Source organism: Nyctereutes procyonoides, unplaced genomic scaffold (genome assembly GCF_905146905.1).
Source record: "Nyctereutes procyonoides isolate TBG_1078 unplaced genomic scaffold, NYPRO_anot_genome, whole genome shotgun sequence".
Classification (NCBI taxonomy): Eukaryota; Metazoa; Chordata; class Mammalia; order Carnivora; family Canidae; genus Nyctereutes; species Nyctereutes procyonoides.
In genome coordinates this window covers 3,578,375-3,592,236 of record NW_026575049.1, presented here as the reverse complement: position 1 = coordinate 3,592,236, position 13,862 = coordinate 3,578,375, and the positions used below count along the sequence as shown (strand labels likewise).

At 33.4% G+C, this 13,862-nt stretch overlaps 1 protein-coding gene across 6 annotated transcripts in view; it reads right to left on the bottom strand.

Moving 5' to 3' along the window:
- Positions 1-625: 625 nt before the first annotated feature.
- The window catches only part of SLC16A7 (solute carrier family 16 member 7), a 172,676-nt gene continuing 159,439 nt past the window's right edge, over positions 626-13,862 (bottom strand). For all 6 annotated transcript variants that reach the window (XM_055327993.1, XM_055327997.1, XM_055327992.1 and 3 more), the window contains one exon: positions 626-10,200. In XM_055327993.1, coding sequence (XP_055183968.1) covers positions 9,929-10,200 — 272 coding nt within the window. In that variant the 3' untranslated portion in view covers positions 626-9,928. The remainder of the gene's footprint in view (positions 10,201-13,862) is intronic.

Here is a 13,862-nt window from a genome sequence, read left to right as displayed (position 1 = left end):
AAAAAGAAATCATTAATGGAAGAGAACTTGAAAATCCCCAAATACATGGGGATTAAACATTATACTTATAAGTAATACATGGGTCAAAGAAGAAATGTCAAGATAAATTTAAAATTGCTTTGTATTTTTACAAAAATCAGTTGAAGCAAAGGTACCACTCTGGTAGAGGATGTTGACAAGGGGGAAGATTATGCATGTGTGGGACAGGGTGTATATGAGAAATCTCTGTACTTTCTATTCAATTTTGCTGAAACTTGAAACTGCTTAAAAATAAAGTATATTTTTAAAAAGTTACAGGAGGGAAAATAGGCTTAAAATGGTTTGAAGGGCACTTCTGTGGTGCAGGTAATGGTCTCTTTTGAAACTGACTGTGTTCCTTCTGTACACTCATGAAAAACTAACAAACAGTAGGCATTCATTTCAGCCCTGAAGAATGACTTTTATTTTGGCTGTGTTTTACTTCCAATGGCATTAATCAATTATGTGCACTCCGAAAAAAAAAAGTAGTACCCTAATATTTGAGCTGATGTTGGAAATTGTTTTTGATTAGCATAGTGTAGCATAGCATTTAATGGTCCTTAAGAAAAAGCTGCAGTAGATTTCATTTCAAAATTTAACATGACCATTTATTTGTCATTTTAATTTTAATTTAATGCACAATACAGGTTTTTTTCTTGCATATTGTATAAATATATATGCACATACTTTCCAAGAAATAGCATAGGCCTGCAAAAAAAGTTAGTGAGCAATAAGAAATAATAATTAAAATACAATAAGAATAGACTTCAAAGGAACATATACAATGCTAAATTGTATAATTCAGACAGAAAGATATTTTAGTTTTGTGTGCTCCTCCCCTTACCCCCACCCAAAAAATAACTAAAGCTTAGTAGACAAGAGCATTTATGATGAATATAAATACTAGAAAATAAGTAGCACCTTTGGTCAATAACATGATTGTCAACATTTATTTCTAGGAAGCCTAAGAGAGCATCTTTGATTTTGTAAATAAGCTAGTTAACATGTACCATGAAATTTAGCTGCTGCATATTTCAGAACTTGCATAGAGTGTTTACTGAAGGAATAAAAGTGAAATCCTCAAAATAAAATATCAATTTTTAGATAACAGAAATGCTATGGTTATTTGTTTTCTGTATCTTACTTTGAAAATTAGTCAGAGAATTCCTCTAATATCCAGTCAGCTTGCATCATAGGATACTACAGTATTAATTTAATAATCTAGATCCATCCATTTATTTCGATAAAGGAATCATTCTGTGCATGGCACTTTGCTAGGCATTAAAGCTGGTATTATAACTAAGATAACATCCTTGTCCACAAGGAGCTCACATTCTAGTAACAAAGAGATGAATTCGAAAATATTTTCAAAACCGCAGGCAAAATATGTACTCCTAAATTCAACATTTAGTTTCAAATTAGTTGTGCAGAGAAACAGAAACTACAATTAATAGAGACAGTATAAATGAAAATTGAGTGGTAAATGATTCAGTAGTCAAACAAGTTTGCTTAAAAGTGTAGTAGTAGGAAAAAAATGAAGTAGGAACATATTGAACTGCATATACTTTTCAAATAATCAACACAACGTATTCCTGAATTAAATAAATCTATATTATGTTTAGTTAAAAATAAAAATATGTATTTGCATGAAAATGCTAGTCCTTTCAGTTTGTTATTTTTTTCCATATTTTATTTGCCATGTTCAGAACTACTGTATATGCAAAAATCATAGAAATAAATATTTCAAGATCAAATCACAATCACTTTAAGTACATTCTTCTCTAAGAAGGCAAAGAAGAAGTACATTCTGTCTTACATTTTAAAACTTTGACTGGCATTTATTTCATATCATAATGATTTTTTGAAAAATGAAATATGTACAGCCATGATTTAGGTCACGTAAAAACAGCTGACTGGATCATCTTAGGTGTCAAGCAAATCTACCCTTTCTCTTCATTTCCCTGTCATAGTAATTATAGTTGATAGACTATGTGACAGTAAGATCATTTGTTCAATGGTCTTTAAAGTGCCTACAGAACAATCAAATCAGCTACATTTTTTCACTTAAAAATCATAAAAATACAGCTCAAGATACAATTTGTATTTAAAAAATAATTCTACGGATTAACCCCTAAATCCAACTCCTAAAGTATTCTTGCAAAAGTTAGCTAGGTGTGGCCATTGCCGAGCAATGTCTTTTATCTGTCTTCTTAGTAACATGTCATTATGTAGAACTTTTATCCCAATAATCTTACTTTTAATATTTGCCCAAACATACCAATGAGATGAGAAAGAGATATTTGTTGGAGAATATAAGTAGTAAATATTTTCAAAAATTTCTCTGCAACAGGGAGTTATTCATTCTAGGAAATATTAATCAATCAGTAGTTTAAAATATTTGGTGGGAAGTGCTTTTAAATAAGAAGCTTCAAATCAAATGTAAATTTTAGCAAATACATGGAAATATCCTACTGTCCATCTTCTACATAGGAATTTCTATATCTGAATCATATCTAAGTAGTTTGAGATCTCATTTTTATCATTATTACAAAGAAGGGGCCTTATGTTTATTGATGCAATCACTGCAGCTACTGAAGCTTGCCCTATCACAAGCAACCATTCCTAATAGCAACCATTCTCCCCTTTGTTAGGGATCTTTCCTTAGAAGTGATTTTTTTTTCCTGAAATAGAATCAAAAGGAAAAATCTGAAAACAAAACAAAACAAAACAGTCCATCTAGATAAAATGGGGACAGAGGAAGATGGTATCTCTAAGATAAATAGAAACTGTAGTTTTACAGTTGCCAGACACCTGTTGTAGGTTTTGAGTTAACTACATGAAGTGACCATTTAATACAGCAAGAATTTTCTCGATAGATCTTATCCTAATAATTTCATTAACTCATCCTCAGATTCTTGGATCATGAAATATTGTTGGAGTGTTCCCCTCAAAGTTATAATTTCTTGCATACAACTTAATAATTTAACAAACTTGCATAGTGTGTTCTGTGCTCTGGAATTAAATTTTTAGGGAACAAGCAAATGATGCTTCCAAAATAAAATATGAACATAAAGAAAGGAAGAATTAATGGAATATTGACACACAGATTCTATAAACACATTATTGGTATTTTTAATGACTTAGATATTGCTATAACAACATATATTGTGCAAAATGATTCATCCCACCAGTTATTATGTCCAGTTTATTAAGAATTATCTACTGTGGGAATCATTAAAACTCTTCAAATTAAATTTATGAACATGATTTTGCAAAGTATGACACAGGGGAAATAGATTTCATTCTGGAAATAAAGGATTTATCAAGCAAGGATAGAATAAGTGTTTCCAGGTAAATATGCATTCAATCTACAAAGTTTACCATTCAAATAGGATGGCTTAAGCAGCACAATGGGAAAAAAAAGCAGGTCAGGAGTCCAAAAGACAGGGTTCTACTTTCTATCCTGCATTTACTCAAAAGATAGATATATATTTAGGCAAAGCCCTTAACCTGTTATAGTCTTATTCTGTAAAAAGGTGCATATCTAACAAACCTAATTTAGAGGGTTGAGAAGATGATATGAATTAAATATATTTTGATACATAAATATATCAAAAAATAGAATACAAATCAAAATATAATTACATCTAATGCTTAGAAAATAAGCATTTATTTAAAGATTTATTTGAGAGAGAGAGAAAGAGAGCAGGAAGAGGAGCAGAGGGAGAGGGAGAGAGAATCTCAAGTATTGACTCCGTGCTGAGCATGGAGCCCAACTCGGGGCTCGATCTCACAACCCTGAGATCATGACCTAAGTCAAAACCAAGAGTCAGTTGAACCAACTGAGCCACCCAGCCATCCCCAAAATGAACAAGTGTTCATTGTCCCTTCTTGCTAAATCCAGAAATCTTCATACTTCAGTTACAAATAGAAAGCATGTGGTAGAAAAATAAAGTCCTTTAAACAGTATATCCAAAATTTGTAGTTTACTCTAATGAACAAGCTATATAAACTAGGTCCAACTTCAAAATTATTTTTAGATGCATATGAAAATAAAATAACAACAAACCCAGAATAAAAAGCTTAGAAGAATATGTTTCAAAATTCACCCTGAAGTTCATATAAGAATTCTGTTCTTTTTGCTCATCTGAGCAGAACTTTTTACCAACTCATACCTTGATAGAATATTGAATATCAGTGTTTTCATACAGAGCTTCTTTAGATTATTTTGCCATATTTGAATTTTAAACAAGCAAACAAAAAAAACTCGTTTTGGTATGCAAAGAAAAAAATGTTTGCTGAAATGGCAATGAATTAATCACCTAGTGAAATACTCCTGAATGTTACACAATTAACAAGCACATATGGAGACTGAAAAACATGGTGTTCATGGACACAAGGGAAGCATAACTGAACCCGCCAAGGAAACAAGAATTCTGTATTAAAAATGCCCAGAATTAGATGGAAAATGCTAAAGAAGCTGACCTAGACATTGTGAAAAACAATGGGAGGAAAATAATTTTTAAAAATAATCATGAGAAAAAAAGGCACTGAGAAGGTAAGGTAGCTCAGGATTGGGGTGGGAGAAATAATTCAGTCTAAAAAAATTTCCATATGCTCTACTAGAAACACCAAAAATTCTGTTCGCAATATCACTTTTCCTTTTAATGCAGGGACCTAAAATTATGATTCTCAATGCTAGCACAATGGTTTCACGAACTGCATGTAAGCGAAATAAAGTGAAGGAAAGGCAGTGTGGGAGAATAATATAAACCAGATCGTAGGATCTTGTAGGAGTTAGAAATTAAATAGTTTACAAACAATTGATAGTAAAGAGAAAATGAGAACTACAAAAAATGATGTGAGCTCAGCAAATTATTCATGTTTTAATTATCAACAAAGATAAGTTATGATTTTGATTATACAAGCATTATAATTACTGATAATTGAGCCTCTCAGCTTTTCAGTGCATGGAGCCCATGCGCATGGATGTGTAAAAATCAAAATCTAAAAAACAAAGTGAGTTGAATAAAAGTTATAATTTCAATTTATATCTGAATAATTTTAATGCTTCTTGGTATTGTGAAGCGTTGCGGTAGGGAATCTACTTGGTATGATGTACCGGGGATGTCACTGCATTGAGAGAGTATATGGGCTATGGAATGGTGCTGTGCTGTGGGGTGAGCTTTGTTTCTCAAAGTTGTGAGGCACTGTAAGGAAATCAGAAACACCCAAGATAGTGCCAAAAACAGGAAGATTGATTTTTTCTAGATTCCTAAAAATCATATTCATTAATGTATTTATCATGCATAAGGAAGACTCATATCAACAAAACGTCTTCTAGATTACAGGCACCTTCCTTCTCCAGGATACCTCAAGCTAAGGCCACAGGAGTTCCCTTACTTGTGAAGATGAGAGATCATGGCCAAAAGTATACTCTGTTTTCTCCAGCAATAGGCCCATTCCTACAAATCACAACTCTTCAAGCCCAGATGCAGCACGTGTGAGTTTTGGGAAAGATACAAGACTCTAGAATTACGTCATCTAAAATAATGCTAAAGAGAACACTATTGCATGGATGTCCAAAGTCTTAGAGTAAAAGGACAAAAGTAATGACACTTGTTCTGTCTATAGCACAGACAAGACAATGGCAGTTCTAGGTGTTCAAGGAAACTTAAAAAATGAATTAGGATGTAGGGGCAGTTGTATTCAATTACGAAAACGAATATATACTGCATAGACTATATAAATGAACCAAGTCATTTATATCTTATAATCTTTTTAAATGTCTTTGGTAGCAAATAAAAATCTTTAAAATATTTTTTTCTTTGGTAGCTGTATGATCCTATAAATGGGAACCTCTGTAACTCTGAATATGTTTTCTACGAAGTACATTTTGAGTCATAATAAGTAGCAAGCAATATGGGAATTACTTATCCATAAAGAAAATAACATTTTTCCTCTAAATCCAACCTCAGGGAAAATATATTATTCCTGAGTCATATATATATGTCATTATTTTTGTGCAAAAAGTCATATTAAAACAATTATGGCTATTATACAATCATTACCACTATTTGGGATAATTTACATTGGCCAGAAAAGCAGGCAACTTGAAATTATATATTCAGTTTATAGCAAACAGTCTCTAACGAGCACTAAATAAATCAGAATACAAATTGCAGTTAAACCTAATTGGTTTACTATATAGGGTTTAAATTTTTTGTTATCTATATTTTATCTACCTTTGCTTCTATAGATTCTATTGAAAGCAGCATGCTAGTGAACACCCTAGGGGCTCTTCCTGCTTTTAGATAAATCTGAATTTTAGTTCTGGTTCTGTCACATACTACTTTACAACCTTGGGTAATTAGCTGAACTTTGCATGTCTGATTTTTGTTTTGTTTCCTTTCATCTGTTATATCAGGCCAACAGCCTCTACTTACAATTTGAATATTAAAAGGTGGCCGAAATGCACAATATAAATATTAGTCCCCTCTCACTTCATACCCTTTCTCCCCTGTTAAATGGAGCCTAATGATCATGCTTTTTAATTTTATTAAAAGTGCAACACTACACATACAAGAGGGTTTTTAAAAAGGTACTTTGGGATGGAAAATAATTTTCAATACTGATTAAGGATATCTCTACATTTTACATTATCAACATAAAAACTTACATTTACATACATCTTGCGGGTTTTTTTTTTTCAGTTATCCTCAATTGTCTTGTGCAGCCAGAAGAAAAAGGAATAAAAAAAAAAGATTTTTTATAGTGCACATTCAAATATCTCAAACTTATTTTACTTATTTTCTAGTGTCCATGGGTGGGGCATGAGATAAAATAGTTGGAACCTGATACTAAAGAAGTGAAACTCATGTGAATTTACATTGAGAAAACATGTCTTCCAATGTCTTCCAATAGGAAGCACACTAGAGCCTGACCCAGTGCCTCTTATACACATGTTGATTGGAATCAAAAAAAGGATCGGGAAAGAGGGTAGGGACAGGTCAGGACAAGTCTATACCCAATATTCTATTCATAAATTAGTGAAGGCATATTTAAGGTTAAATTGTGAAAAACATGGACTACTATTTACCATAAGTAGAAAAATACTTAAAGTCTCCAGGGATCATGAATTCTTTTAGTACCCAGGTTGATAACCTCCCTTCTTTGCAATTCCCCAGTGGGGAAATGGGAATAAAAGAAATTTTAATGGTGTACTATGATTTCGCTTCATGACCTCTTGAACATCTAAAACCTGTCATTCCCTAGGGGTAGAAATTAGTTCTACACCGATCACTGCAGACACAGAGGCCAACTATACTACTTCCTCTAGACTATATGAATGTTCTCGTTTCCAAAATTTCCTATGGGAATTAATATATGCGCGAATTTGACACTTTGTGTGGTGCTGCTGCTAGGCATGGCTGTATACATATGATGTGCTTTGAAATGTGCAATTTTACTTCCCTTTCTTTTTTAACAATTTAATATACAGTGTTAGAAACGAAAAGTTACTGAAGATGACCAAAGACCAACAAAACGTATATGAACTGGTTTTGACCTCACAAAAACCTCATCAATAAGTAAATAAATCTCCTTCCATGGAGGAAGTTACTGGAATGCACCTTCTGGTTGTCTCTACCAGAAGGTGACAAAAAGGACTGAAGCCTTGGGCCCAATACCCCACTATCATTACTTTGCTGTTTATTTCCCCTTGGGATCTGATATGTATATTAATTTAAATATGTGTCCTCAGAGAACTGAATACATATTTTGGAAATGTTTAAGATTGGAGAGCTACTACACAATTTATGATGTTGCATTTCTTATGATGAGTCAGAGTTGAATACAAAAGCACTAATAATATGAGAGTAGCTCATTCAAAACTCAAGATTGGGCAAAACTAAATTAAAAACAGCCATACACTGCCACATTTAGCCTGATTTATTTACCTATGTTATTGGCACAAGTGGTTTTATTTAATATTTTTTTTAAAAAAACACAAATTCGTCTTCATCTGCGAAAGAAGTGAATGCTAAACGAAATACGGGATTTTATGTAGCTTCCTAAATAGGAGCCACGTGCTTAACCAGTGCATAGATTTTACAAATCAGATCCTTAATGTCAACTATCTCAAAAGCTTGGAGTCCAGGTACAATCTCATAGAAAATAAGATAGCACCTGCCTCCACTGCAATAAAAAAAATAGATAAACAGCAGATTCCTTCTGACATCTTAAGAGTAACATCACTTCAATAATCAAGCATTAAAGGTTTTTCATTGATCATACTCTTAATTTAAACTCATATTTACTGATGTAAATACTTATAACTTTAGCCATAAGGCACAAATCCTTTCTTGTATAAAAGTACTGTATTACTCTAAATGGTATTTATAGTCCTGAGTACACAGTAAATCTTATGCCTCTATATCCAAGGGTGATTCAGGTTCTCAGATGTTTTAGCATCATTATGAAAATGAGAAACTGCTAAAAGAAAGTGGCCGGCAATGTTGCAGGCTTCTTGCTATAGTGTGGTGAACTATGCCTACCCCTCACGACTGTATGTTCCAAGTTACATGCAGCTTCCAGTACTAGAAACCTTTTCTAATGGTCTCCTGGTTATGTTTCCAGGTAGCAGGAAGTCTCATCAGGAGGGGGTAGGATTTTGAAGTGTTGCCATTCCTGCAACATGAGGAATTTCAGTGGCTGAGCAAAAGGCCTGCTTGGATTTCTGTGTTTTGCTTTTGCATTTTAGGGAGGGAAGAGAAATGAGAGAATTTAGAGGGCTCAGTATAAGCACCTCTCACTCTTAATCAGCTTTACTCAGATGGATCATTCATAACAGTAACACTCTGATTGCTGCTACATGTTGGGAAAAATTGGAATTTGGCCTATTTGTCAGCCTGTCAACCAGGATTCTGGTAGATTCCATTTTGAAGTCTCAGTATGACAGTTGAGTCTGGATTGAGTTCTGATTAAAAGAAATCCCTGGTTATTACTTTCTGGATTAGTAACTAAAATCCTTTTAAAATCAATGATTGCAGCTCATTGTGAGGAGTCACTTAGGCTTTTAATTTGATTTACATATTAAGTAAGAATTATTGGAGGGTTCTATTCTCTAGCACCAGGTACTAATGTTCGTCCTCAAAGAAGTCATGCGCGTGGATTAATCAAATCTAACAGTATGAAGAAATAATGGTTTAAAATGGAGAGGTTTTTTTTCAAATTTATTTTATATATGCAAATGCTTTTTTTTTACTCAGTTAGTTGCATTTTCAAATTAAGATCATCCTCATTTTCACCCATGTTCTTATCTTCAAAATTTATATTATAAAGTATTATGTCTTCATTCTCCATGTATTTATTTTTAAGTTAAAAAAATGATAATATTCTTTTTGAACTTATTTGTCTTTTGTTTGCTGGGTACTTTGTTCACATGTGTACATATAAGTGAGTGTGGATGTGTGTGTGTGTGTGTGTGTGCAACTAGAAGAAAATTCATTTTCTTTCAATTTCATTTAACACTAAAAATAAAATTTGGACAGGGTATTCTTATTGGATTAAACAGACTCCTTCTAACTACTTGAACCAGGGGTTTGGGATTCAGATCTCTATAACCAAGACTGGAAGTCACTGGAAGACTTTAAAATTATTTTAACCATGACAGACTGAGTCATGAATGGAAATAAACCCATTGCATGGATTTTTTATAGGCATAATCTCAGAATTTAACCATCCAAACAAGGTTTAAAAAACAAACTTATAAAAATTTGCCATTGAGGAAAGTCTGATCTCCATCCTTAATTATGACTCCTCATTTCAAGTAAAAACTTTCCCGAAATTTTGAAAAAAAAAAATACTCCTAAGAAAGTCATAAACACTGAAATCAGAGATGTGATTCTTGTTAAATATTAGTTTCTCTTTCTGAGGGATTATTCCCTGTTTCTGTACTTTTGATGTCAATGTCATGAGGTTTAGATTTGTTCAGGGGTTCAGACTCTTTGGATTCAGGTATATTCAATGATTTCATCCTTCCTTCTTCCTGCTTCTTTTCCTTTGCAAGCAATCTGTAGTTTATAGCGTTGCCAATGAGGAGCCACACACTTGATAGGAACACAATAGTTCCGCAGGCTATATACATGTATTTATACTGTCCAGTTTCATCCACCAATTTACCTAAGAGACAGAGAACATAATAAAACAACCAGAAAATGATAACATGTTCCAATAAATTATTCTACAAAGTATGTACTTATTTCTTATTTAAGTTAATATTGAATGAGATTTTAACAAAAAATATTACAGATTATGAATTCTATATATGCATAGAAAAGGCAATTATGGACACACACAGCATTATATTACCAGCATATTAAATTTACTAAAGACTATTCCCCTCAATAAAAATGTACAACCAAGACAAAGTAGGTATATATTCTTACATACATGTATGTGTGAGACATGTTTTCTGTATCTATGTGTATCTAGATATATTTATCTATTAATATTTACCATTGAGACTGCTTCATCCTTTCTAAGCTTTTCAATAAAAATGAAAAAATTATATTTTTTATTTAAGAAAGACCCAAAGGCTTTTTTAAGGTTCTTGACATGCTTTTTCTATGTCCAGCACTAGGCATAGAAACATTTTTTTAAAGATTTTTAATTTATTTATTTGAGAGGGAGAGGCAGTGGATGAACATGAACAGGGAGTGTGAGGGGAGAGAGAGGGAGAAGCAGGATCCCCTGAGCAGGAAGCCCAACGGCAGGGCTTCATCCTGGGCCCCTGGGATCATGACCTGAGCCAAAGACACAGAGGCTTAGCTGACGGAGCCACCCAGGGGCCCCTAGGCTAAACACTTTTAAATGAGGTAATATCTAATTTGATCCTTACAAGAGCCCGATGAAGTAATCTGAATGTGGCCACATAGACAGTGAGTGGCAGAATGAGGAGTCTAACCAAGGTCCCTGAATCTCAGGTTCTTAACTACTCTGCAAAAGAGCTTCACCACACCTTTTGGTTAAGAGTCAGACCATAACTTTTTGGGCTAAAAGCAATTTAATTTATCTGACTCTAAATTATTAAAGCCAGACTAATCAGGAAGAAAATATTTATTACATTTGATTATTGGGAACATTTAAAAACTAGCCTAATATCATATAACCTGACGTTTAGTGACTTTTTTTTTCTTTTTTAGAGTGAGAGTAGTGGGGGATAGGAGGACACACAGAGGGAGAGGGAGACAGAGACTCTTAGGCAGGCTCTGTGCCCAATATAGCTACACCTGACGTGGGGCTCTATCTCATAACCCTGAGATCATGACCTGAGCTGAAACCAAGAGTCAGGCACTCAACCAACTGAGTCATTCAGGCACCCTGGTTTATTGACTTGTAAAAATAATTCAGTTTTACTTAATTTTGCCTCTTGGTTATGTAGGTACCTAAATCTTAACAATGATAGTATATACAAATCTATATTATTTATTATATGTATATTCTAGGTGATTCTGATACAGGCATGATTCTTTAATCAGAATCTCATTCATTCTGGATAGAATCTAGTTAGTGGCTCAGCATTAAATTTAGCTACTTATGAAATTGCCTATTTGAGCAAAGTCCTCTGTTTAATTAGTTAAATGGTGGAGTCGGCTTATTTAAGTGTGCCATATAGATAAACATAACAAAAATGTATAATTTAAATTTCCATTCTAGTGCTAGTCAAATATTTCTATTCATACAATGATTCTTATACTTCTAAATACATAAACATTAGGTCTACGGCCCTATCAGAGTTAATATCACTTTGGGCTGCCATAACAACATACTTTCTAAATGTGTGGGGAATATTTTAGCATCATCAAGAAACCAGATATGATTTCCAGAACTAAAGCTTCAGCTCTTGTGAGTACAGCACAGATAGTCTGAGCTGAAAAAAAAACAAAACTAAAAATCATACTCTATCTCCTGCTCTACTAACAAGAGTGGCGGCAGCAGCAGCAACTGTGTGAATAGTAACTACAATGATACTCATTCATTCAGAAGTATTTGATGAATGCCTAACGTGTGACAGGCACCATTCTAACAGTGATCAAAGGCAACAGAGAGGAAGCCAGTCCAAAAGTCAAGGAGGATCAAGGGTTGCAGAAATAGGATGAAAAAAAAAATGGATTTATTACAGCTATGGGCTGAGAACTTCAACAAGGAGCCCAAAATCAATTCTTGCCATTGTCATTACTGGTGCAATGGTTTGGTAATACTAAGACAAGAAGCACTCAAGATCACTGAAACTGATATAAATGTTATTAATATAGGTTCTCAGTGCAGGTAGGAATAGTCAAATCAGATTCCTTCATTTACATCCTTAGAGTCCACCCACTATCTGTTAACCTGACTTAATTTTTTTTAATCCCACCATGGCTGGTGAGATACAATTTTCTCTGCTGATACTAAAACCTTTGCTGCTAATGAATAGGCTTCTAAAACCCATTTGATAAAATTAATTCTGTAGGAAAAGATAGCTCAACTGTGCCTGTCTTATGTAACAAAATCAATTGGCTGATAACAGACTGACTGGCTTTCATTCTTTTTTAAAAATTGTTTTGATGCCTTAGTATATTCAATATTAACAGATATACCACCCAAAACTTCTGTTCTGGATACAAGAGGCCAGCCCTGGTAGATAGAAAAATTCAACAACTATACCACTCATTCCTGACCAAGTGAAAAAAGCATGGCAAGAAGTCAATGATACTCTAAGATCGAAAATTAAATACAGGGGATCCCTGGGTGGCACAGGGGTTTGGCGCCTGCCTTTGGCCCAGGTCGCGATCCTGGAGACCCGGGATCGAATCCCACGTCGGGCTCCCGGTGCATGGAGCCTGCTTCTCCCTCTGCCTGTGTCTCTGCCTCTCTCTCTCTCTCTCTCTCTCTCTGTGTGACTATCATAAATAAATAAATAAATAAATAAATAAATAAATAAATAAATAAATAAAATTAAATACAAATTTTCCCAATTCAAAATGATTTTTTGGTGTTTGGGACTACTGAATTACTATGCTGTACACCTGAAATTAATGCAACACTGTTAACTATAATGCAATTTTAAAAAAATGACACCTTGATATGTAGGTAACAGTTTAACGACTGGAAAAATTTACATTTAACTTGGCAGTTACTGTGACCACTAGGGGTCAGGCCAAGAGCCTAAGTGAATACCTAAGTTTAGTATTAACCAAAACTATGTACTGTGAAAGGCTAGCCCGCATAATGTTTTTAATATTTTTAACGTTAAAGTCTAAGACTGAACAAAGTCTTACCTTCAAAAAGGCACTTATACAAGTGTCTTAGTCTCCTTACTGTGTAATTTAGCACAGATAGTTTCATAGACATTGATGAAAATATTTCAGATCTTAAAATCACTATAATTTATAAATGTGTAATGTATCTGTTCAAAATTAATTCCTTTTCCTTATTGCATTTCATATACATATAAAAATATATATGAGTATATATGTACATATATAGGTATATATATATACATAATATACATAGGTATAAATATATACATATATTTCTGTCAGCAATATTATAAAAGTATGCTACCCTTAGGCATGTAACATATTAATATGACTAATGTACTCTAGTAAAAAATAAACCTTGACCTTTTGTCGCAGTATTTAAAATTATTGACTCTATTTTAATATAAGCAGAAAATAAAATTTTCATCAATGATAAAAAAAAATCAAAAGTGGACTTTTATCATGACACATTTTTATAAGCACAAAACAATGGATATGGGTAAACACCTGAAAGTTGTGTTACTAATTATCAGTCTAATT